The sequence below is a fragment of the Gymnoscopelus microlampas genome (genome assembly GCF_963454915.1).
Source record: "Gymnoscopelus microlampas genome assembly, chromosome: 14".
Classification (NCBI taxonomy): Eukaryota; Metazoa; Chordata; class Actinopteri; order Myctophiformes; family Myctophidae; genus Gymnoscopelus; species Gymnoscopelus microlampas.
In genome coordinates this window covers 42,244,211-42,268,049 of record NC_139951.1, presented here as the reverse complement: position 1 = coordinate 42,268,049, position 23,839 = coordinate 42,244,211, and the positions used below count along the sequence as shown (strand labels likewise).

General features: G+C 41.8%; 1 protein-coding gene across 5 annotated transcripts in view; it reads left to right on the top strand.

Moving 5' to 3' along the window:
- The first annotated feature begins 957 nt into the window (after positions 1-957).
- Positions 958-23,839, top strand: part of rnf157 (ring finger protein 157) — a 52,101-nt gene continuing 29,219 nt past the window's right edge. For all 5 annotated transcript variants that reach the window (XM_084077400.1, XM_084077401.1, XM_084077399.1 and 2 more), the window contains exons 1-10: positions 958-1,655; positions 8,431-8,549; positions 13,651-13,739; positions 14,224-14,409; positions 14,928-15,045; positions 15,720-15,786; positions 15,918-15,961; positions 16,084-16,131; positions 19,671-19,742; positions 19,974-20,133. In XM_084077400.1, coding sequence (XP_083933526.1) covers positions 1,568-1,655; positions 8,431-8,549; positions 13,651-13,739; positions 14,224-14,409; positions 14,928-15,045; positions 15,720-15,786; positions 15,918-15,961; positions 16,084-16,131; positions 19,671-19,742; positions 19,974-20,133 — 991 coding nt within the window. In that variant the 5' untranslated portion in view covers positions 958-1,567. The remainder of the gene's footprint in view (positions 1,656-8,430; positions 8,550-13,650; positions 13,740-14,223; positions 14,410-14,927; positions 15,046-15,719; positions 15,787-15,917; positions 15,962-16,083; positions 16,132-19,670; positions 19,743-19,973; positions 20,134-23,839) is intronic.

The following is a 23,839-nucleotide window of genomic DNA, read 5'->3' as shown; positions in this document are numbered from 1 at the left end:
GACGGACCCCCACCTGAATATATTTCGTGCCAGGGACCCCATTATTCAATATTTGTGTTGTTAAAACGATTAAAAAATATTCTACGTTTTTCATTTAAAAAAATCACACCTGTGTGAAGGTAGCGGCGCCTTTGATATATTTTGTCATAGATATGTGTTTCTACTATAGAAACAATATTAAAAGGCTTCCAGTGGCACTAAATAGTGCCATTGGAAGCGAATCACCAAATGCATTCCAAGGTAAGTGGCAAAAACTGATCTGTCATAGCTGATAGAGTGGGTACCTACAAAATAAACTTTAGGTACCCACTCTATCAGCTTCTATCTTCGTAGCTTTTTGTAGCAGATATACAAACTTCGCGCTCTATACCTTTAGGTATAGAGCGGATATTAGCCCTCTATACCTGGCTTTTGCGTCAACGTTCTGATTGGTCAGGCTCGCCAAGGTTCTGATTGGTCAGGTCCGTCAACGTTCTGATTGGTCAGGTCCGTCAACGTTCTGATTGGTCACTATTCATGACATCACTATGTTACTATTCATGACATCACTATGATGTCATGAATAGTGACCAATCAGAACGTTGACGGACCTGACCAATCAGAACGTTGACGGACCTGACCAATCAGAACCTTGGCGAGCCTGACCAATCAGAACGTTGACGGACCTGACCAATCAGAACCTTGGCGAGCCTGACCAATCAGAACGTTGACGGACCTGACCAATCAGAACCTTGGCGAGCCTGACCAATCAGAACGTTGACGCAAAAGCCAGGTATAGAGGGAGCGGCTAGCGCCGCTAAAAATAAATAAAAGATGTATATTAGGTTTAAAAGTGCACATTTGGCCTATTATAATAATAGTAGCTTCTTTTGGGCAATGTTTTCATAGACCCTGTTGCTTGTTTCTCTCTCTCACAGAATCTGGCAACACTGTCCGGGATTTATGGCTGACGTCATCATGGGGGAGCGATAGAGTCTGACAGCAGCATCCCGACCCAAAACTGGACGCTAAAAGATGCCGCCGAGCGGCGTATTCTGTGTCATTTACTAGAGAACAGCAAGCGCATAAGAATACATAAGAATATATTATTTTGCATCAGCCACATCGGTCACAGAGAGAGAGGAGAGAGAGTCGACGCATCATCATCATGAACGCCTCTCAGTATTAAAACGAGTGGTCGCTCGCTGCTGGTTTGGTTACTTGGGGTTGTTGTTGCGTTTTTGATCTGCATCAGAACATAAGGATCTTTGTCGAGCTGTTTTTGTTTGTGTGTTTTTTTCCCCTCAGAGCAAACAAACGACAATCTAATCCGATCACAAGTACCTTCACAACAGCAACAAGAAGAGGAAGATAAAGGCCTTGTTGTGCAGCAGCAGCAGCAACACAAATGGACTGTGTGGGATTATAGATGAGAATGACTGTCACTGAGTGAGGGGACGTTCTTGTTGAACATGAGCAACAGCAACATACAGTGTTATGTTCTGTAGGGATTCCTCTTCTTCTTATTGGGCTTTTTTACCGTCGTTATTATTATTGTTATTATTTTGTATTGTTGTTGTTGCTGGAGATGGGAGCTCTGACCAGCAGGCAGAATGTAGGCGTGGAAGAGGTGGACATCCCGTCCAGTTCTGTGTACCGTTATCCACCCAAATCTGGTGAGTTTAAGTGCACTGTCTGTGACCACACACACACACACACACACACACACACACACACACACACACACACACACACACACACACACACACACACACACACACACACACACACTGTCACTCACTGAGCTGCAGCAGCAGGTCATGGACATGTCACTATACTCACTAGTACTACTGTACATCACCTCACACTGACTGCATGGGGCTTTATTGCAATATGTCTGCGTGTCTGTCATATGGGAAATATTAGCCTTGGATCAAGTCTTGATCCATAAAATGCATAGATGATGTCAGTTTTGATCATCCAGACCAGTGGTTTAAAACCTTTTTCGCGTCAAGGACCCTCAAATTGACACATATTAGCCCACGGACCCCCATTTGAAAAGATATGCCAGGGACTCAACCATTTTGATTTCTTGGGGATCCCAGTCTACTGTATCATTATCATTAGCGTTCATTTAACTCTGAGAGACAGTGTACACTCTCAGGGTTCATTTGGTTCCATTTGTACACTCAGAGTTACAGACACAAGGGTCAATTTGGTTCCTAACTATTAATTTGGCTGGGGACCCCCTGGAAACCCCTCAAGGACCACTGGTGGTCCCCGGACCACTGGTTGAGAACCACTGATCCAGACTATCATATCATTTCTTTTATCGATTTTGACTTTTGCAGAGACGAAAGTAAAAGTCACACTCGATACAAATGCATCTATGATAGTCAGTCTTGATCCAAGGATAGGAAAATATGGCTTTTAAATCACTGGTTCTCAATGTCGGGTCCATGCAGGGAATCACCAGGAGTCCAAATTATTGGACCCTTATGATAGGGTCTGTGACTCTGACTCTGACTCTGAGAGAGTGTAATGTATTCTACACAAATAAACACGAGAACACAGGATTTTAACAGTGTAAATTGGGAGTCCCAGTGATACCTATACAAAGACAGCAATAAGAATGTATCAAATCCAGTCTATGATCAAAAAATCTAAATGCATATCAAACTGGGAGCTCCTTGAAATGAAACGGGGTGACAATCACTGGCTTAAAATGAATTAAACTTAAACCTCATCATCATCATTATCATTGTCATAGTGACATCATCATCATGATGACAGGATGATGGTCTGGTGGTGTCCTACTCCGAGGAGTATAGCCACTTACCTGTGGACACAGAGAGAGAGGGGGGGGGGGTCTCCACACTGGCGCTGACACACTGTACAAATCCTCATTGTTTATTTTAGCTCAGAGTGTACAAATGGGACCAAATGGACCCATAAGATATTGGTCCTTGGAGGGGCCCCCAGCAAAATATGTTAATATACAGCGTGACAATTCTAACCACTTCATGATCCATGTTTTATACGTTGGCTATTCAAAAATAGAGACAAGCTAGTATCTGCTATTTTTGAACATTTAAAAAAAATCTTGAACGTATTGGAAAATTTTGAATAATTCTGAATATACATATCAATTATGCACCAAATACATATCAATGTAGGGGTTGTTCTTGACATGAAAAAGTTTGAGGAGGATGGCCATAAGGCTCATTTGTTTGTTCACTCAACACTAAGGACTTTGACTGCACAGCCATTTTGGGGGTGGGCTCCTTAATGTCGGACCCCAGTGAAAGGGTAGTTCAGATTTATTTAAGTTGATTGTCACCAGTGGTTTTCAAAGTGGGGCCCAGGAACCCCCCAGTCCAGGGGTCCTTCAGGGGGTTTCCAGGAAAATGAGAGAACAGTTAACACTTGAAGCCCTATTTCGGCTATTCGAACTGTTCTGCAAGCTCGCGATGCATTGTGAGCTTGTAGATCTGTTGCAAAATCTTGACAAATCTTCCCTTATGGGGGTTCCTGGCACAACATATTTTCAGATGGGGGTCTGCACCCAAATACATCTCAATTCTGGGCGTCCTTGACATGAAAATGTTTGAGAATCACTGCATCTTTGCTCCATCTCTGACATTGTAGCAGTCCAATCTCTAGGATGATATACTGTGGACTAAGACTGCCACAACAAGACCTGATATGTTTTAGCTTGAGTATACCAATATAGAGCTTGGGTTGTGTGTTGATAATTGAGTAGGCTAGGTACAAACAGGTTGATGGACTCTATAGGGCTGAAACTATAATTTCTTAGCAATTATTCTATCGATTAATTTATCGATGAATCAAATAGACCAGATGCTATGGATAATTTTACACAATAAACTAAAGTGTCCAGAACATTAGCTATGTCTAGTTTGTCAACCTGTGGATATTTAGATCAAAATAATATATTTCTAATAGTCAATAACAATATTATAAGTGTTCTGTTCTTCTAGAAATAAGGTTAATGAATTATATTGCACTAATGTGATGCTGCTCGCGTTACCTACCCAGAAATACAGTTTTGGTTGTGGTGATGTCATGATGATTTGGTATATAATAGTCGAGAAGCATTTAAAAAATATATCGTTTTTATATCAAGGAATCGAGTAACCACTTAGGTGCTATTTTATACTTTGTATAAACTGTGGCGTGCAGAAATAGTGAAAAGAGCAGATCTACAGATCGGCTATTGTCATTATTCGTGAATTTTTTTTTTTTTTTTTTTTAAACTTTTTGCATGCTCAAAATAGGGATCGATTATTTTACGAAATTATTGATGATTTATTGTAACCAATTAAATCGATCAGTTTGTTTAACTGTTGCACCCCTAGAGGACTCCCCTGTGTCAATAGCAATTAGGTTTGACTGGTAGCCTGTCATGACCAGTGTTTGCACCGTCGGTTGGCCCTAACTGCTCTGTCAGCACAGCCATCAATCTGTTTTATGTTTCTTCGAAGAGTGAGTGTGTCTGAGATGGGATGGGATGCGTCCTTAATGGACCTTTTTGCGGATGGGTAAATGCAGCTGAAGGTAATAATAACATCATTTCTGGGTGTGTTTCATTCTGGTGTTTGTGTAAAAAGAAAATACAGTATATATCATCCTTATCATCAGAGATGATTCCTCTGTGGAAGTTCATCCTTTTTTATGTCTTAAAGGAGTAGTTCATCCAAAACATTACTTATTTTCTATCAATTACACACCTCACGAAGCCTGTAGTCAGTAGGAGACTCAATTGAGACGCCGCTGTTCAACTACTCCTTTAAGAACTGCATCAGGGATACGAGTGTCAGGCTATTTTTTAATAGGTCTGTAAAGAAATCTGTGAAATAGTGTTTGCTGCATACAATCATGCAGAGACCAGCCTTTCCAGGGTGAACAGAAACAGAACAGAACATTCTAATGTTGATTTCACAGTAGCTAGGCCTATAGACTGGTTATATGAAGGGTTACATGTAGAGTTTACAAGAGATGTGCTCATCGTTTTTCAAGAAATAATTCATTCAGCACAAAGAAAGCATACAAACGAGTAATCAGCTAACAAAGTCTGAGTCCAAACCAACCGATTAATCAATTCTTAAGCTATGAGGTTACAGCCTTAGTGTGCGGCTTGCTTTGATATATTTAAAAAATCATAATCAGTATCAAATGGCCATTAATGAAGAAAAAAAAAACACACTGCTCTTGCTCAGCAGCATCAAACCGAAACGTCAGTGTACTTTGAATACATTTCAATGCTGCTGAGCAAGAGTTGTACGTGTGCAGAATCTTTCTTCATTCAAAGTTCACAGTGAAACCATGTTTGATGAGGACGTTTTCATTAACCCCCCCCCCCCCCCCCCCCACCCCTCGTCTAGTCTCGTCTCAGCTGACCTGACTCAGACACTGCCCTTAAAAGGCCTACCCCCCCCCCCCCCAAAAAAAACGATGTGTCAGCAATTTCCCCATAAACCATGCAGTCAGACAGTGGCACTCTGTAAGTCTGTAATGTATATGCGTAGGGCTGTCAAGATTCTGACATTTTACTTGCCGATTTTAATTGCGATTAACGATTCAATTGCGTTTCTGTCGTTGAACATTGGAACATTATGAATAAAAATTACATTTCTGTTTGGCGTTTTCACAAAAGGTGCACAGGGCAGATGTGACACATCACTTAAATAATTGAATAACTTTATACAAAAAAAAACAAAAAAAACATGGATAGTGGAAATAGCCAATCTATATGTTATAATGTTTAATAATATTATACATGTAAAAATAGCAGTAGCTGATCTACAAACTTATAGATCTGCTATTTCTGCTTTTTTAAATATTTGAAAATGTTTGAAAATCTTTCAACATGGAAACGTTTATGACGATTATTAAAAATTATTGCGAAAATTATTGCGATTATCTCAAATAATTGCAAAATAGGCTATTATGTAATAATTGTGACAGCCCTATACATGCAGTCTGTGGACACAGCGGCACATACAGTACTGTCATCATAGCAATGTGTTCAGCTCATTGCCCTGTTTGGACCGGTGACATAACACCATGCTCTAAACACAGGCATGCCCTTTAACGCTCACATCCTGAAGGAGACATGAAGGAAGAGTAATGAAGAAGAAGGCTAGAGCTCTGGTCCACGAGCTAGAACAAGGGGGTTCTCAACCTTTTCAGACTGCGATCTACAAGCTCACAACGCGACGCTTTGCACTGCGTTGTGATCTTGCAGATCTGCTATTTTCACTATTGTCCGGGTCCCGGGAAAACGTCCAATTTGTCTTTTGGGTCTCGAGTTAAAAAGTTTGGGAACCACTGAGCTAGAAGAAGGGTTTGCACACTGTAACAATGGTGAGTGTCAAGTTGAAAACCCAAGGTGCCTGTCTGTGACCAGGCGAACAAAAAACAACAAAAGAAGACAAAATATCAACCTTTTCTTCTTCTGGTGGCTATGGGCTACAGTACGTTCCAATGCATTGACCCTATAGCTCCCACCTTCACACCACCGGACTCTTTATTTTCCCGGTGTTTCGCCCAGGTCGGCATGGTTTTGAGGTTAGAGTTAAGGTTAGGGTTAGGCATTGTCTTTGTGAGGTTAGGGTTAAGGTTAGGATTAGGCATAGTTTCTGTGAGGTTAGGCATAGTGTTTGTGAGGTTACGGTTAGGTTTAGGCATAGTTTCTGTGAGGTTAGGGTTAGGCATAGTGTTTGTGAGGTTAGGGTTAGGTTTAGGCATAGTTTCTGTGAAGTTAAAGGTCAGGGTTTAGGCGCCACCTGGGCGACACACCAAAGGAAGAGGAAGTTCCTTCACACCCCACTGGTGACCATCAGCGTGACACAAATCTCCCCTCTGATCAAATTAATCAAAATAAATTAATAAATACAAGATCAGTTAAAAAAGCGAGTTAGTTTGATAACAACCTCTCCTAGTCCTACAGACCTACACGTTAAAATCCTGATTGTCAACTTTAACCGAGGGAGTAGAAATGGAACAAATTTGGTACAAAATGGTGCAAATGTGGTTCCATTTGGCACGATAGCTGCTGTTGTCACCCGAGGTGGAAGGACGGAAGGAGAGGTGGTAGGATAGGAAGGACAGGGCTGGCTGGTATTAAAAGTGTTGGCCCTTAAAGGCCGTATTGTGGTGGTGAACCTGATCTGCCAGCCCTTGGTTCCTGTCCCTGAATCCCGGGGATCTGGTGACACATAGAGCCAGGGCTCAACTCACCTGTCACACCAGCTGTAAGTAATAATAAGGTGGCGAAAGAAGGGAGCCCAGTCATTGAGCTAGTGTCTATTTACTCTAGTCTATGTACACACCTATGCACTTCTATGTATGTGTGTGTGCGCCGCCTATATCATCACAGTTTAAACATTTGTTTTGACGGATGCATTATTTGACACAATCTGAATCAGAATGATGACTTTGCCTGGGTAATATATGGTTGAAGTTATTCCCTTGTTCACTGGCCCATTATTATAGTCTCAGGATAACGGCCAACACTGTGATTACACCCAGAACTTGTAGTTTTATTTAGTCCTGTTGTCCTCAACGCCTTGGTCTCTTCGGGTTGAACAAGCATGCAGTCCTCTCTACGTCAATAACAACCGACCGGTCGTCAGTTAGTACTTGGCCATAATTAAATGCTTTGTTTCAGCTCATGTGGGTGGGGTTTGTGCCTTAGAACAATACAAGTGTCTGCTGTAACGATTCAGTGATATAGATACAAAGGTTTAAAACAGTATAACAAGACAAGATTGATTGATTTGTTAACTTGGACATTGTGTTAAAGTAAATGCGATGCAATCGCTGAAATAACACGTCAAGGATAAAAAGAGACAATAAAGTCAAAGACTTATTTCCATTGTGGTCCTTAGTCTAGTAGTACAGACAGACATAACAACAGAGAACAGACATTGACCCCCAAGCCACTGTAAAAACGATACAACTATATCAATCAATCAATCAATCAACGTTATTGTCACAACTCAGTTACAGGTAAAAGTGAGGTGAAACTCTTGTTTATTCTGGCTTTCACGTTTGCGGTTCAATATAAACTGTAAAGCTGAGACCTTATTCACAGCATAGATAAATAAATAAATTAAACAGGCAACCCGCTAAACTGCAACACTAACTTTAAGCCATGATTTGACCTATTGTTTTTACTTATTGTTATGACTACTAAATGCTCTTTATGGACAATGGTAGCATGTTCCAATTAACTGCTCCACTGTGTCTAAAGAAGCATTTACCCCACATTACTTTTGAACTTTGTCAGTTTCCATTAAGGTTCGCTCTATAGACAAAGGCAATGATTCATATTAGTTGTGTCTCAAGCTCATTGTGCAGCGTTTGCAGTGGTTTTTACAGATCTTTGTTATCTGAACAACACGTCTTGTTATCCTCTGTTCACAGGAAGCTACTTCGCCAGCCATTTCATCATGGGGGGAGAGAAGTTTGATTCGACCCACCCAGAGGGCTACCTGTTTGGGGAGAACACAGACCTCAACTTCCTGGGCACCAGACCAGTAGCGGTAGGACTAATGTGTTATTCAAATATTTACACAGAGGAGGTTCTGATTTTGTCACGTCATGTACCGTAGCAGATAAATTAATCAAACAACAAATGGCGGCGTTAACCACTTGGGGTCTGCATTTGGTCCCCTCCTCTTTGCCCTCTACACCAAAGCTCCTCACCGACAATTGCCGTATGGAATTTAAACTGATTCCAAAGAGGTTTGCAGCTGTATTATGAGTGTTACATAATTTCTGTTGGTCTTGTAGCAGATGGCACAGTAGAGCCATAATAAACCCCCCAGCTAGTGCTACAGTGGTACTGTAGCTTCTCTCCAGTGGTGGAATGAGTACTCTGATTTAGTAGCATTACATTACATTACATTACAGTCATTTAGCAGACGCTTTTATCCAAAGCGACTTACAATAAGTGTATTCAACATAGGTAGGGAACGAAACTACTAATCACCAGAAGTCTTAAGTGCATTTCCTGCAGAAACAAGCAACCAAGAGTATACCTACTGTAGCGCTACGGTAAAAGTGCAATATATCAGCTACCTACTTTCTTAAACAAATGAGACAAAATAGCAAAATCAAATGAGCAAGAGCTAAAACAAATAAGTGTGTCGACTAAACAAGATCCAATAAAACAATACAACAATAAAACAAGTAGGCCAGGTAAAGAGGAAGGGTAGCGTTTCGTGAAGAGGTGGGTTTTCAGTCTGCGGCGAAAGATGGGCAGTGACTCTGCTGTCCTGACATCAGTGGGAAGTTCATTCCACCACTGTGGGGCCAGAACAGAAAATAGTCGTGACCGTGTTGATCGACCAGAAGGACCCTTGAGTGACGAGGCAATCAGTCGCCCCGAGGTGGCAGACCGAAGTGGTCGGGCAGGGGTGTAAGCATCGACCATAGCCCGGAGGTAGCAAATAGCAATACCACATTAAAATACTCTTGTTACAAGTACAAGGCCTGTATTTAACATACATTTCTGGCCAATACCGAGAATCAATGTCAACATTGCTGTCATGGTCGATAACCGATATTTACCGATGTTGAATATCTGTATGAAAACAAGTTCAAATGTCCTTTCTTAAAAAGGCATATAAACCTCTTTATTCCAAAACTAGGGATGCACCGTTATTGAAATATTGGCCCACATCCCAAGATAAACAACTTGAATATTCAGTAGTATTTTTATTTCAAAATGTTCCAAATTGTTGACCCCTTTGATTGGGTGCTCCTTTGAGTTGTCTGCCTGAACTAGCTCCGCAGGCTTCGCATCATAAAATAAAATATCGGCTAAAACAGATTTATTATTTTGATATCGGTTCGATACCGATATTGCATTTTAAGGCCAACATCGGCCGATACCGATATGATGACCGATTGATTTCGTATCCCTTGTGACTACAGTAAAAGTACAAAAAGTATTGGCATTAAAATGTACTTAAAGTACCAAAGTCAAAGTACTAAAATGTGTCAAAATCCTTCGAAGATAGCAGATCTACAAGCTCTGCTATTTTCGGGTATAAAATAGGGCTTAATTAGTAAATGTATGTTTTGTAATAATAATCTCAATCTACTAAGTAAATAATTGTAGTGGAGTAAAAAGTTAGGGATGGTCTATTTCTTGGATTCTTTCTTTCAGAAATTGCTGGCTGTAGCAAAGGGATGCACCAAATTATTATTTGTTTATTTACTCAAGGACAGTTAGAGTTCAATGCTTTTGATTCATTAAAAAAAAAATCGTTCCAGTTTTTTTCCTCTCTTTTTCCGCTTATTGAGTGTGGGGTGCGAGGTGTGTCGGGGGATGTGATAGTGTGCGTGCGTGTGTGTGTGTGTGTGCGTGTGTGTGTGTGTGTGTGTGTGTGTGTGTGTGTGTGTGTGTGTAGTGTAGATGCAGTCATACTAAGTACAGAGGCTGGTAATAACATGGATTTAAGCCAACAGCTTACCATTCCTGTAACACACAGAATCACTCTCAACCTAGAGGGCTGAGGAGGGGGAGGGGAGGAGAGGAGAGGACAGATAGACAGACAACTAAGTAGAAATCAGGCATATCTCCAACCATAACCCCTGAACCTAAACGTTTATTGTCTAATCTTACCCCTGACCCCATCCAAAAACACTAAATGTAAGTGAAAGTGGTTAGGTGTGTCTGTAGGTTTGGTACAGGGACGTCACAGGCTCTCAGAAGGATGGACTTTCGGTGGACTTATACATACCCCTTATTTTACACTTTGGCTATTCAAGAATAGCAGATATACAAGCTCATAGCGCGGCACCGAGTGCCGCGCTATGAGCTTGTAGATCTGCTATTTTTGAAAAATCGTGAAAAACATTTGTAACTGTCAAATGTAAACAAATTTAGTATTTTCAAAATTTTGTTCGTTTTTTTTCGTGTTTTGGTTACTTTATTTCGGTGTTAGGGTTAGGTTATTTAATTCTTATTTTTTCAAAAAGTGGAGGGTATGAAATCACGGATCTATGTGATTGAGGGTGTCGCGTCGTACGCACAGTGAATGGCCGTGACGCCCCTGATTTGATAAACATTGACCCGATGAAAATTATTAACAAGAGCTTGTACGGTCATTGACTAAATAATAACTAGATTGGATCAATTGGTTCTCTTTTTTTTCCTTTTCCTGAAAAGTAAGGGTTTTGGACATTCAAGGTTTCCACCCGACATATGAAACAATTTAAAATGTGTGAACCTGGACTGAAGTGCTCCAGTGTACCTGGGCTGGGTGGGGCTTGGATGTATTTGGTTCACAGCTTTACAAGAGCCACACTGTTTGACCCCAGCACTGCTAATGAATGCTGTGTGTGTGTGTGTGTGTGTGTGTGTGTGTGTGTGTGTGTGTGTGTGTGTGTGTGTGTGTGTGTGTGTGTGTGTGTGTGTGTGTGTGTGTGTGTGTGTGTGTGTGTGTGTGTGTGTGTGTGTGTGTGTGTGTGTGTGTGTGTGTGTGTGTGTGTGTGGGTGGGTGGGTGTGGTTTACACAGGCAAGACTCCTGCGACACCCACATGTTTAATGTACTGAATACTGTTCCAATCACTGCCCCATTCATACACACACACACACACACATACACACACCTACCGTGGGGCCAAAATTCCAGTGTGCCCGCTCCTCCCAGCTCAGATGGGGGGGGGGGGGGTATCTTTTAACCACATCCTCCTCCCAGGCAGGGAGTAAGTAAAGTAAATGTACCTCAAAATGGTACTTTCTACCACTGGGTAGTGGTGTGGAGGTACGCATCGTAACCACATCCTCTCCTTCGGGTGGGGTCCTCGCTGTGTTCAAAATCCCCAAACTAAGTGGTGGAAGAAATGCTCCGATGATTCTTTTTTTGTGTTCAGAACCCAAAACCAGCCGGTCTCCCCTTTCACACGGTCAGCAATAGACCTTTTTCAAAATGCAGCACAAAGGGCAGCTGAGAACACCACCCTTGGTTCGAAGGTCGACGTGCGGTCGCACTGACCTTCGTCAGGTACCTGACGAAGGTCAGCGCGACCGAAACGATGAATTCTCATTCGATATTTTTGGCTGTAAGTGAAGACGGTGTGCAGGATCCCCTTTTTCATGCAAACATAAAAAATATTTGAGGACCACAGATTGAAGCAATATGAGTCTATGACGTGCTGTATGGCACTTTAACACGGCTGTGATTCCATCCTATAAGCACGAGGCTGCAGTAGACCCGTCACAATTATTACGTAATCGTCTAGTCGCAATTATTTGAGATAGTCGCAATTATTTTTGCGTAATCGTCATAATCGTTTCCATGTTGAATAATATTCACACATTTTCAAATATTAAAAAAGCAAATAGCAGATCTACAAGCTTACATCGTGTCACTTCGTGACGCATTGTAAGCTTGTAGATCAGCTATTTAGATCAGCTATTTATCCTATTTACCTTATGTATAAAATGATTAAATGTGTCAATAATTTCTTTGTATATTTCAGTTATCTGCCCTGTGCATTTTTTTATTACGAAGCCTAAAAGGCTTCATATATTCCCAGTGTTCAATGCCAAAAACACAATTAAATCATTAATCGCAATTATTTGAGTGACAATTAATCGTCAATTTAAATTTGTAATCGTGACAGCATGAGGCTGCAGGCCGAGCCACGGCAAAGATAATTTGCCCGTTTGACCCTGCTCTTTTTTTTAGTACACTCTGTGGTCCACAAGAAGCACCAGACTCAGACAGTTAGTTGACTGAAGTGTCAGCCCCATTGGCACCAGAAAGGCCCTGGCCGAGCACTTTTTTTAGATCCATGCTCAGCACTCGTCAGCAAAGGTCTGATACACTGATGTGTTAATGAACCCGGGCCAAGGCCACAGTGTGCAGACCGGCACTTTCTCTGTGGCCAGGAGAGTTTTTTTGGGCTTTGTGTGCCTTTTATTGATAGTTTAAGTCAGGGGTATTCAACAGGGGGTCCGGGACCCCTAGGGGGTCGTCAGAGTTACTACAGGACGCCCGCCAAATCTTTGTGTGATTTGATTTTTTTTTTTACCTTAACCACTTGAACCCTAGCATCCCTTTTCTGAGGAGAACTTTAGCCAAAAATAGCAGATCTACAAGTTCACAACGCCTCGCGCTGCGAGGCGTTGTGAACTTGTAGATCAGCTATCTTTGGCAAAGAGGTATAGGAGTAGAGGGAAAAAAGAGCAGAATAAGTAAAACATTTATTTTAATCTGAAACACAATTTTATACAATATAGAGGGGGTCCCTGCTTCATCTCTTTCTCAGCTAGGGGGTCCTGAAAACGTTGAAGACCCCTGGTGTAAGTGAAGTTAGGCAGGAAACGGGGAGAGGGAGATGGGGAGTGACACGCAGCAAAGGCCTCGAACTCGCAACGCACTGTCAGGCTGCTACATTGAGCCTAAGTGCCCGGACCGCTAGGCCAGTGGTTGTTGTTGTAGTAGTTGTGGAAGTACTAATACCTAGTACTAGTACAACTACTTGTAGTAATAGAGTTATTACTACTTGTGTCTACATGTTGATTAAAATGGCCATAGTTGCCTTCAGAAAACCAGTAAAGTACTATATGTGTTGTCTATAATCATATAACATATCTGACCCTGTGCCATTGTTTGCCTCTACAGTTCCCGTATGCGGCCCCACCCCCCCACGAACCAGTGAAGACGCTACGAAGCCTTATAAACATCCGCAAGGACACGCTACGGCTCGTACGGTGCGTATACCACTACCTCTCTGTAGGGCTGGGCGATAGGATATCAAATCAAGTATCACTTGTAGAACGTCTTATTTTCGAAACGTTTTGAAAAATTCTGAAAGATTGTTGTTGTTCAATCATTCTGAAAACTTTTAGCACAAGTTCTTTTACAATTTACAATTTAGGAATTTAGCTGATGCTCGTAATCCAGAGCGATTTACTGTAAGCAAGGTAAACACTCTCTCTATTCAAATTCAATTCAAGGGGCTGTATTGGCATCAGAAAACATACGTTTACATTGCCAAAGCAAAAGTTCAACAATTGCAATTACATTGCAACCTAGAAAAAACAATCTTAGAAAAAAAAAAACATAAGAATTGTGCGTTTTCAGTCAGTAATAGTTATACATACACATGGGAAAGGTGAGCTTGGGATAAACTTTTGAAACTCTCTCTCTCTCTCTCTCTCTCTGTCTCTCTCTGCTGCTCCCTCGTTCCTGCAGGGTCAGTGAGGACCTGAAGTTACCGGGTGACGGTGATGGTGGTGAGGAGGAGGAGGAGGAGGAGGAGGTGGAAGAGAAGACTACAAGGGCTTGCTACAACATCGAGTTCACCTTCGACGCGGACACACAGGTGGCCATCACCATTTACTACCAGGCCATCGAAGAGTTCCACAACGGCGTGCCAATGTAAGTGTGTGTGTGTGTGTGTGTGTCTGTGTATACACAGTACATAGGGCATAATTGGATACGAAAATTAATATTATTAAATCAGGGGTCTTCAACAGGGGGTCCGGGACCCCTAGGGGGTCCTCAGAGCTAATATAGGGGGTCCGCCAAATCTTTGTGGATTTAGTTTTTTTACATTAACCACTTGAACCCTAGAATTCCTTTTCTGAGGGAAACATTAGCCGAAAATAGCAGATCTACAAGCAACGCCTCGCGCTGCGAGGCGTTGAGAGTTTGTAGATCGGCTATTTTTGGCAAAAAGGCTATAGGTGTAGAGGGAAAGAATTGCAGACTAAGTAAAAAAAAAACTTTAATCTGAAACACAATTTTATACAATATAGAGTAGGGGGTCCCTGCTTCATCTCTCTCTCAGCTAGGGGGTCCTTGGCCTGAAAACGTTGAAGACCCCTGTATTAAATGATACATTTTCAATTATCATTTTTTTAATAATTGGATTGACTGTTTTCCCCTCCATGCAGTTACCTTCCCCAGGACAGCTCGCTGCAGTCAGAGACGGTGCACTTCAAGAGAGGAGTGTGCCAGCAGTTCTGTCTGAGCTCACACTCTGTCAACCTGAGCGAGTGGGCAGATGACGAGGTACAATAGGAGGACCAGAAATCTCGCATCTCCATATTCCAACTTTTTTAATGCTTTTCTTTCATTTGTTTTTGTAAATTGACACCCTTCATTATTCAAGAGTGTCACACTCTTGAATAATGAGTGTGACACACTCTATGACACACAAAAGTCATAGGTACTATTTTTTTTTTCTCATAATAATAATAAAGTAATGACTTTGGACATACAAGGTTTCCACCCGACAGCATGAACATCCCTTTACGTGCGCATTACGTGTGCAACTGCGCATTACGATCACCCACGTCTGTAGCAGAGATTGTTGTCATTGTTTTATTTGCATGCAGGAATAGAAGACAACTGTTCACCTGCTTTAGTTACACCTGTATGTCACAGTACAGATTTGCATAGTAACAGTACTTGATTTTCTATATATACACGTATACATAATATAATATATATCGTCTCTGTTGGGTGGAAACCTCATATGTCCAAAACTATTACTTTTCAGGATACTAATTCAAAAGTAGCAGATTTTTGCGCAGTGTTTCGAGCTTGTAGATCTGCAACTTTTTCTGTGATGCTATAGTATGATGACCAAGTAGGGCATTCATTTACGGGAGGGGGGGGGACACAAAAAGATATGGACATAAGAGGTTTCTGTCTGCTATAGTGATTGTGATTGTTACTTGTAGCTACTGTTCGACATGGACAAGGAGGTGTTCCCCATGGTGGTGCAGGCTGTGGTCGATGAGGGAGAGGGTGAGTTGCTTTCATAAGACCTTCTGTTTGACTCAAGGTCAAGGCAAAATGACAAATCTTTTAAACAAGGCTGTACCCAATGTCCTTATCTTGACCTCCCTCCCTCCCTCCCTCCCTCCCTCTCTCCTCAGACCATATGGGACACTCTCATGTGCTGCTGGCTACATTTGAGAAGGTACGGAACGCGCTAACTTCAATAAGCAACTGCAAATGTGTAAATGTACAGGGAAGTTGTCAATTGACACAAATCATTTAAAATACTAACGTGTGCGTATGTGTGTTTGTTGTTTTTGCCAGCATATGGACGGGAGCTACTGTGTGAAACCTCTGAAGCAAAAACAAGTGGTAACTATAATTATACCTGTCACATTCTCAAACGACCCCATTTTATCTGGGAAATATTTTGTCGGCCCCACACTTTATTCATAGCACAATTTCAACGTGGAAATGAATAATATCAAGATAAAAGCAGAGATTGTTGACCTTGAATATGAATATTTATTAGAAAATGAAATTACAGCACTATCTTATCGAGGAAATGAAATATCAACAACAAAAAAAAGTCAGTGCCGAAAATCCGGCTTCACAAAGGGACAAGCTTTGTCAGCGCAGCATTACTCAACTCTGGGTACTCGTTCCGGACTGATATCCAGAACTTTGCGAGGGACTGTCCAGTGAACTTGACTTCCAACAGCCCGTCACATGAAAGATCAATGAGCGCCTCCTGCTCAGACAGTGGGAGGCTTGGTGCGTTGTGCGTAACAAAAGGATTGCGGATCCAATTGTTGTCCGTGCTCTCTCTTTCGGGGAAATAGTTCCTACATTTTTCAATGAGCCCGTCAATGTGGCTACAGATGATGGGTTTCAAATCGTTTTTCGCAAAGTTCCGTTCCTCCAAAAAGTCCTCAAACAGTGTAAATGCCCCCAAATCTCTGCTGATTATCCTGGAGTGCTACAAGCGGAGTTTCTTAATCCAGCTCTCCATTTTATCTGTGAGTCCGAACACGTCTGTGTCCCGACCTTGTAGTCCCAGATTCAACGTATTGAGGCGGTCAAAGATATCAGCTAGACATGCCAGCTGCGCCAGCCATTCATTATCGGTACATCTCTGTGCCAATGGGTTGTTTCTGTCTGCGAGGAAAATCCGCACATCTTCCCTGAGTGCAAAAAGGCGATGTAATACCCTGCCTCGGGATAGCAACCTCACCTCAGTGCGGTATAGCAGATTGTTGCGCTCAGAGAAGCTCATTTCATCGCACAACACATTGAATATGCGGGAAGTGGTTTCGCTACTTTTTACTGCATTGACAATACAGACTGCGTCGTCAAGCACCTGTTTAAGACTGGGTGGCATTTTGTTCACCATTAGGGCTTGTCGGTGAATGATGTTGTGAGTCCAAACTGCGTGTGGGGAAACAGACTGAACCCCGGCAATCAGCCCACTGTTTTTAACAGTCATTGCACGGGCACCGTCACTGCATATCCCCACACAGCGCTGCCAGCCCAGGCCGTTATCAGCCATAAACAAATCCAGTTTTATAAATAGTTCCTCCCCGGTTGCACGATCAGGTAACGCCTGACGAAACAGAAAGTCCTCCTGAAGTTCTCCATCATGCTCATATCTCACATTAGTAGCTGAGCATCAGAGGAGATGTCCGTCGTCTCGTCGAATTTAATAGCAAAAAACAGGCTCTGCTTGAGTTTCTCTACTACTTGGCTGTTAACGTCGTCAGCCATGCAGTCTATTCGTCTTGAAATAGTGTCATCTGACGGCAGTATTGTACGGAGCTGCTGATCTGCAGAACTTTGTCCAAAAACAACAGATATTACATCCTTGGTACAAGCCTGTAATCCTTTTTCGTTTACTGTTGTTGCAGTTTTGAGAACAGTTTTCTGTGCTCCCAAATAGTTCCGAAAGAAATCTAGTGGTTGCGTTTTAAATTCACCAAGTGCCGCTGTAATTTATTTGATTTAAAGCTCTCGTTAGCAAGGATTGCATTACACAGAACACACTGCGGTTTGGGGTCATCTTCGTGGCCGGTCCACGTAAATCCATACGCAAGGAATTTAGGCTCATAAGTTCTTTTGCTCCTTTTCGTTTTAGTTGTGCTGGTGTGGCTACTACTAGATTCTGCCTTTCTTTTGCCAGCGTTCGGAACGAGCGCAGGACCGCTTCTGACAACAAACGTATCCATTGCGAGTCTCTCCAGGTTACAATACCTGACCTGAATTAATCACATCAAATTTATATGCTAGGCCTTGAAAGTAGCCCCCTCCCCCCTCCCTGTGGAAGTGCTTTAGTTACGAGATCATTCAACATACAACAGGCAGCCAGACACCCATCCCATCTGAATACACATTGGAACTCACAAAAGACCAGGCGCCTGCAGGTGTCGGCCTCCACAATTATCCCATTGATACCTGGAACGCATCTGTGTCACTTTAGATTTCATTGGCTATTCAAAAATAGCAGATATACAAGCTTATAGCGCGGCACCGAGTGCCGCGTTATGAGCTTGTAGATCTGCTATTTTTTTTAAATCGTGAAAAAATATATATATTTTTTTTTTTCAAAAAAATGATTTAGAAAACATTTTAAGAATCGGACTCAGGCCTTAATGGGTTAATCATGCTGCAGGATGGAGTGAGATGTGTATTGTCTGTCTGTTTACTTTACAAGTATGCACTGCTTAACATTTTTATGCAAGACTGAACAGACATACACACTGACTACCAGATACAAATCAAATGGAAATACCTAAGCTTAAAATCTGAATAAAAACATGAACTGTACAAAACCGAGTAAGTACAATACAATCATATAAATACCATACAACCCTGAAAACGCAAATAAAACCACTCTATGAGCTAAACATCGGAATGCAGGTGCAGCAATTGGTAAGCAGACTCAAAAATGCTGGATTTACAAATCCAGCATTTTGAGTCTGGATTGAAGGTTGCTCCAAGCCCACGGTCGGAAATATCAAAGGCTTCGTTGGCCAGCCTCGGTGCCCACAGAGGGCACAGGGTGGTGCAGCCAGGCATTGGATCTGAGGTTGTGTGAATTATTGATGATCAAGATAAACTTGGTTTACAGAGGATTAGTGATGTGTCGTTCATGATCGATTCGTTCAAAAGAACTAGTTCATTTGCCGTGAACGAGCTCGTTCACTTTCTGAAACTGTTACGTTCACGCGCAACGTAAAAAGAAAACGCTCCCGCCATGGTGTTTTACACACATTATAAAACATACATTAACCACTTTAGCCCTATTTGATACCTAGGCTATTTGAAAATAGCGTTGTGAGCTTGTAGACCGGCTATTTTCAAATATGTTAGTACTTTCACTTTTGGTTCTTTGTATATTTTGATGCCAATACTTTTGTACTTTTACGCGAGTACATTTTGAACACTAGAAAATAGCGCTACTGAACGAGAACGTGAACGAATCATTTGAACGAATCGTTGCCGTGGCGTGAACGTGAACGAAATCGCTCGTTCACTAAAAAGAACCTTTTTTCCCACCACTACAGAGGATAGCTTTATAAATGAACATGTAACTAATGCTGGAGTCGACGTGAAGCTGAAGAAGACCACCCAGCTAGGGCATAGATACACAATTGCAATGGTGGCTCCTGAAAGCAGAATTGGAGATAAATCTCAGAGCAGCATGATAGAGCTGGGGATCCAATTTGGCCAATACTGTGGGGCAAGCAAACCTTTACAATCTCACCATAATCCAGCTGAGATAAGAACAAGCCCTGGATCGGAAATTGGGGTCGTCGTTTCCTCCTTTCCCCCCCCCCTCTTTTCTTATATATATGATTTTGCTGCCAGTGTAAACATAGTCTTATTCTCTCCATCTCTTGTGTGTGTTTTCCCAGGTGGATGGAGTGAGTTACCTACTGCAGGAGATCTACGGCATTGAGAACAAATACAACAGCCAAGAATCAAAGGTAAAAAATAGACATGCGCGCACACACACACACACACACACACACACACACACACACACACACCTTGTATACGGTTAGACACGGTAACCCTCGCACTACCACGCTATTTTCAGCAGAAGCTTTCCCCACAATAACAGAAAACAGAAAAGACACTAGAATAAAGAGCCCTGAGGGTCAACCCTATAGGGTTTAAGTGGTTAATTGTTGTGTTTGTGTGTGTGTGTGTGCCAGGTGGCGGACGACGAGATCAGCGACAACAGCGCAGAGTGTGTGGTGTGTCTGTCTGACGTGCGGGACACCCTCATCCTGCCCTGCAGACACCTGTGTCTGTGCAACGCCTGTGCAGACACACTGCGCTACCAGGCCAACTGCTGCCCCATCTGCAGACTGCGTGAGTACTTTAGGGGCTGGCAGGGAACCGGAACGCTCGCCCCTAAACACACTCGGCTCCAGTGTTTTTCACAGACTCACGGTGCGTTTTAACAGCGGGCGATCAGGATAGTATTTTCCGGAAGTGCATTATATGTCTATGAGAGCCGGCAACTACTGGGAATAGGGCGAAGTGGGCGGGGGGGGCGATGAAAAGATGGATTTTCTTTATCTTTTGGACGATGTCGTCCGGCGATCGCCCGAGAGTCGCCCGCTGTTAAAACGTACTGTAAGGAATAAGGTTAGGTTCAGGCATAGTTTTACTGAGGTTACGTTTAGGAATAAGGTTAGGTTTATAGGCATAGTTTTACTGAGGTTAGGTTTAGATTTAAGGTTAGGCTTAGGCATAGTTTTACTGAGGATACGTTTAGGCATAAGGTTAGGTTTAGGCATAGTTTTACTGAGGATACGTTTAGGCATAAGGTTAGGTTTAGGCATAGTTTTACTGAGGATACGTTTAGGCATAAGGTTAGGTTCAGGCATAGTTTTACTGAGGTATAATGGTAGGTTTAGGCAAAGCAAAGCAAAGTTTGTTGTTTACACAGGGTGTCGGACTAAGCACGAAGCTTGTTTCCAGCCGGACCCTGCATGGAAGCCTTGCTCAAGGGCTATTCAGCGGTGATTCATGATTGATGTGATGAATTGGGGAATCGAACTAGGGACCTTCCGGTATCAAGGCCGCCCCTCTAACCACTAGGCCACCGCTGCCACTCATAGTAACCCGCTGCCACTCATAGTAACTCATGCCAGGCATAGTTTTACTGAGGTTACATTTAGGAATAAGGTTACGTTTATAGGCATAGTTTTACTGAGGTTAAGTTTAGGAATAAGGTTAGGTTTATAGGCATAGCTTTACTGGGGTTACGCTTAGGAATACCTGGTGGCGACCGTTTCGAGGTCGCCGGATTTGACCCGGGGCGAGCGTTCTTGTATTCGACTGTCACCATCATTACATTTTACTTGCTGATACATTTTCACACACATAATTGCGATTAACGATTTCATTGTGTTTTTGGCATTCAACATTGGCATGTAGGGAATAAAAATGACTTTACTACCTTTTAGGCTTTATAAGCAAAAGTTGCTCAGGGCAGATGACAGATGACAAATAACTGAAACAAAGAAAGGACTGACATATTTAATGGCTTTATACTTTTAAACTTTCCCCCAAAAATATATGGTGGAAATAGCCAATCTACAATCTCACAACGCTTCGCATCGTGACACGTTTTGAGCTTGTAGATCGGCTATTTTTGAAAGATTTAGACAAATCTTCTTTTATGGGGGTCTCTGTCGCAAAATCCATGCCAATGGGGGTCCGTGGCCTTAATATGTATCATTATGGGGGTATACTTGACATGAAAATGTTTGAGAACCACAGATATAAATATAGCTATAGTCCTCACAGCTGAACCTGCATAGAATTTGACCCGAGGCAGTTTACTGCATGCCACCCCCCTCTCTCTCCTGTCTTTCCTCTTTCTTTCAGTGTATCTGAAACCATTAAATGAGACAAAAACATAAATAAAACAAACAGACGGACTAGTCCACTGTGCTTAATATGCCAAATGTTCGAACAGATGGTGATTATTCCACATGAGTGAGCAGCCATAGCAACAAGCAACTGACACGCACACTAACATCAGTTGAAGTGGCAATATGCACGTTCATAATGTAATATTGGCAAGCTAATGCATGACATGTTGTTTGCAGTGTAAATAGGAATAACACTGCAAACTGAAGAGTTAAGTGTCAAACTGTGATTCTGACCAGATTTTAGCTGTTGTTGTTTTTGTGAACCTCTCATACCTTAGGTCTTAAAAAACATTCATACTTGTGAGCTAAAATGCTTGCTTTTCTCTCCAAAGGAGAATTGTCATTATTGTAAGAATTCCTTCCTTTGTCACAAGTTAGCTGAGAGGAGTGAGCGCAATAATATCAACTTGTAGTAGCTTGTAGACCTGCTATTTTTGCTACACTTCACAATTTTTCTATTTTTTATTTGTATTTAGTTATTTCTGTCTATCTGATTAGGATAGAGGAGATGTATTTTTTTAACTGCACCTTTCAACAGAACATAACATGATAAACATATATGTAAGCACTCAAAACAAGTAGGCCTATATTATTATCTTAATTATGGTGAAAACTGGGACTCAATTTGGTAGTGAATTTAGAAAAATGGGACATTTTAGGGTTTCAGAGATATTTTGTCAGGACTTGGGACACCTGGTCACCGTAGAGATACATGATACAGGTAGCAAGCTGCTTGATTTGAGAGTCAAATCACTGATGACTATTCTCATGCAAAACTCCTCTCCTACTCCCTCAGTGACTGTAAAAAACATTATCAAGTGAATAGGCAGGTTTCTAGGAGGAAGAAACCAAGGTATGTAAAGCTTAGTGGTGCTGCCATTGACACCATAGTGGCTTTCACACATGCACTGAAACCTGGAAGTTAATCCAGACAATAACCGGTGTGTCTGTGTGTGTGTGAATAATGCAAATATTCGACTCGGTAGGACCCGGCATGAAACAGACCTCATGCTGCCAGCTTGATTGAATACTTTATTAACAGTTTGCAAAGACAAGCACAGGGAAGTAAAGTTCAATAAAGGTCTGTTAAGAGAATTTTAAACCCAAGAAAGCACTATGGCTTGTTTGGGGGTTCCTCATGTACTCAATTGTACTCAATTCATCGAAACATTTAATGACAGACAAATATACACTAGTATGGAAAAACATTATATAAAAACGGGTGGAAATCGAGCCTAAATCCACCCTAAATCAGATTTTCGTCACATCCAGATTGGAATCAGTCTGAACAGAAAAAAGTCACATGGAATCAGATGTTTACAAATCCTGGTACAGGTGTCACAAAATACTTGGGGGTCTGTCGACAAATACATATTCATTTTGGGGTCCTTGACATGAAAATTATTGAGAACCACTGGGTTAAACAACATTTGAAAGCAAGCCCAAAATAAGCAACTACACTTTAAAAACAAGCCCCGAAACCCTCATCTAAAAATATTTACAAGCAACTTTACTGAAGAACAAGCCCAAAGTCACTTATAATAAGCAGACCTGCCAACACTGATCAAAACCAGAAGTGTGGAAACCCCCCACCCCAGCAAATCCAACCCTCCATAAGCCTTTGTCAGCATGTGATTTGATTGCAATTCCTTTGACAGTTGAAAAAGAAGCCTCGGGCTGATTGTCTTGTCCATTCTTTTCAAATGATAATAACAAACTGCAGAGCAAACTGCAGAGCAAGTCAAACAAATTAATTGAGTTACAAAGTAGATAGCCCCAGGCTTACATGCAAGCACGCTTCCTTTTTGTAAATTAATTTCATAATCTTCTGAAGGCTTATTTAAAAAAATAATATCTGGTGAGTCTTAATAAGTGGACAAAGTACTCAATTCTCAGATACTCCTGGTCAAATATTACTCAACTACAAGCGATTGTTGCTCTGTCAAATTTGTACTTGTAGATCGGTCCACAATCTTTAGGATTTTTGAGATATTCCTCACCTTGGTACCATCTTGAATTTGGCTATAAATAATTAACTGATTATTTTACTGATTCAGTCACATTCCTTGAGTGATGAATAAGATATAGCCATTTTAAGCTCCCAGCAGCCATCGAAGACATCATCTTGAAAA